Source organism: Odocoileus virginianus, chromosome 4 (genome assembly GCF_023699985.2).
Source record: "Odocoileus virginianus isolate 20LAN1187 ecotype Illinois chromosome 4, Ovbor_1.2, whole genome shotgun sequence".
NCBI lineage: Eukaryota > Metazoa > Chordata > Mammalia > Artiodactyla > Cervidae > Odocoileus > Odocoileus virginianus.
In genome coordinates, this window is record NC_069677.1 from 81,591,789 (window position 1) to 81,594,373 (window position 2,585).

Sequence of the window (2,585 nt, forward strand, 5' to 3'; positions counted from 1 at the left end):
TTTCTAGAGCATGTCTGTTCTTCACAGCTGAGCAGACAGATTAAAGTGCTGGCCCTGATTTCAAGTACAGAAAACAGCTGTTTAATTCTGCTGAGGTTTCAATGATATCATTTGCCTGTATCATTAGCCCTTTCTTTTCCAGACAGGGATAGTTTATATTCTCATAGTTACAACAGTGTACATAAGCTCGTACCTTGTTTACCATTTTTACTCAAACCTTCATTTAAAAGAGTATACAGTTTTTAATTACTCTCTGAAAACTAAAACATTTAAAAATGTTAAAATTTAATGTTAAATTTAATCTTCCATCTTATTGATGTGCCTTAATTCTCTTACGTAATCCCAATTTCTTCTGTGACAGAATATGCAGCAGATAAAGCACTTTTATAGGAAAAAAATGCTTTATTGCATCTTTAGATGGTCTTTCTAGGATACAGGACCTTTGGCTAGAGACTGTTTCTGATCTTTGGTGTCAGATATTAATCATACTCTCAGATCAGGGGTCTTGGCCTTTGGGGAACTGAGAATTTTTAAGGAGGAAGGGGAGAGCAGGTTGTTTTGTCTTGACTTGAAAACCTAAGCTAGTTTCCAAGTGCTCAGGCTCCTGTCCGGACTACTAGCCAGGAGCTTGATGACTGCTCTGGAATCCTCAGACCTGTTGTGGGGGTCGGAGGAGTTCAGTTAAGACCAGGAGTGTGCTGCTTGGAGAGCCAAGGGGATCACCATCATACTTGCCAGTGAGTCACTTGGCAAAGGCCTTCAGGGAGGGGTGCTCCCTGTGAGTGAAGTGGAGGGAAGGATCAGAGGGAGGGTCAGGTGGTGAGAATCTGGCTGCCTGCTCCCTCTGAGTTTGCCAGGGCTCTCAGGCGATCAGCTGGGTGTGTCCCCCTGGGCCAGTGCCCACCTTTGGCTGAACACTCACCTGTGTAGCCCCTGTTCCTTCTAGGTGTGCAGGAAATTGACCTTCAGACAGTTTACCTGATCACGGAGGGGCGAGTGACACCCACAGACCCTCCTGGGGGTCTGGGATGGAATCACCTGTTTCAGGAGTGGAGGCAGGAGAGCCCCACCCTGTGCGAGGACTGGGGAGCCCAGGTGGAGGTGGTGGAGCAGGGGAGGCGGAGGCCTGCAGGATGGCAGGTCACCGACATAGCTCCAACCAGGAGAAAGATGCGCTGGACTGGAGCCAAGGAAAGCTCAGAAGGCCCCGGATCACTAGGAAGCTGGCAGTTCCCAGACCAGAGTGACCAGGTGGGCAAAGGGCCAGGGAGGGCCCTAGGATAGGACTGGATGTGGTGGGTACAGGTCTGTCTTGGTCTCACTTCTCCTCACCTGTACATGAAAGCTTCAGTACAAAAGGTCACCGGATGGTACCCCTGCCCCTCACACAGCCCATCCAGCACACGGGTGGCCTCCCTGTTCCCAGGGGCAGTGAGGACAGTCCACTCTCAAGGGATGGACCCCAAGTGCAGGCCCTAGTGACAGAAACTCTCATCTCCCGAGGGGGCTCACACTCTTCAAAGCTCAGGTGACCAGCAGGGATTCTCCGGCCTGGAGTCCCAGGAAGAGGTGGGGAGCGCTGGGCTCTCTGAGTGGCCACAGGGGAAAAGCTGGGAGTCTCCTCCTATCTGGCTCTTCTGGGAGTCCCAGCAAATTCCTCCTTTTCACAGGTCTCAGGAGACTGACTCATCCCCTTCCATTACCGCAGTCAGATGGTCCCAACCGCGGGAGAGAGGACTGGGCTGAGCTCATGGCTGAGGTTTAGGAGGCAGCAGCCAGGGAGGAAGATTAAAGGACAAAAGCTTGTCTTCAGTCTCTTCTTACCAGAACTCGAGCCTCCTGGGCCCTACTTGTAATGACAGGCAGGACAGGCCCTGTTCATCCCACCCCAACCTGATCCTCCGGGTAAGTGTTTTTCTGGAAACAGGGCTGGACAGCTGACTAGGGTCTGAACCGGGCTCTGCCTCCTCGACCCAGCTACTTCCTGTTTCTAAACTTTTTATTGGAGACCACTTCAAACTCACAGAAAGGGCTACACCTCAGTCCAGCCCGAGTCTCGGACGCCTGGGACCCTGACCCCAGACTCACTCATGGGGACCTCACCCCGCCCGTCGTATCCTTAGCTCTTTAAGTGCTATTCCCTGTCGCCTCGCGCCCCCTAATCCAGGGGACACCTCCGCACCAGAGAGGTTCGCAGGCAGGGAGGTGCATCCACCTGCGTCCAGCCCCGCTCAGGGCGGGATGCGCTCGGGCGCAGCGCCTCCGTCCCAGCGGGGATGCCCGCGGACGCCCCCGGCCCCCAGGACCCCATCCGCCCCACGCAGCCCGAACCTTGTCGGCGATAGCCTGGGTCTCGGCCGTGGCCGGCTGCGTGGCGGAAGGCGCTCCGCACATCATCTTGGCGGCTGGCGGGGCGGGAGCGTGCGGACACCAGGCAGCGGTCACGCGGGAGCAGCTGACACTCGCGGGAGTGGTCGAGCGGAGTCGAGCGCCCCAGACCTGTCGCGGCGGTCAGGTGACGTGCGGGCGAAACCACAGCGCGCGGCGGGGTGGGGGGGACCCGGGACCGGAAATGGGGTGCAGGG

At 55.6% G+C, this 2,585-nt stretch overlaps 1 protein-coding gene across 1 annotated transcript in view; it reads right to left on the reverse strand.

Moving 5' to 3' along the window:
- Window positions 1-2,532, reverse strand: part of CSTB (cystatin B) — a 34,456-nt gene extending 31,924 nt beyond the window's left edge. The window contains exon 1 of the mRNA XM_020883570.2: window positions 2,332-2,532. Coding sequence (XP_020739229.2) covers window positions 2,332-2,397 — 66 coding nt within the window. The 5' untranslated portion in view covers window positions 2,398-2,532. The remainder of the gene's footprint in view (window positions 1-2,331) is intronic.
- Window positions 2,533-2,585: the final 53 nt, after the last annotated feature.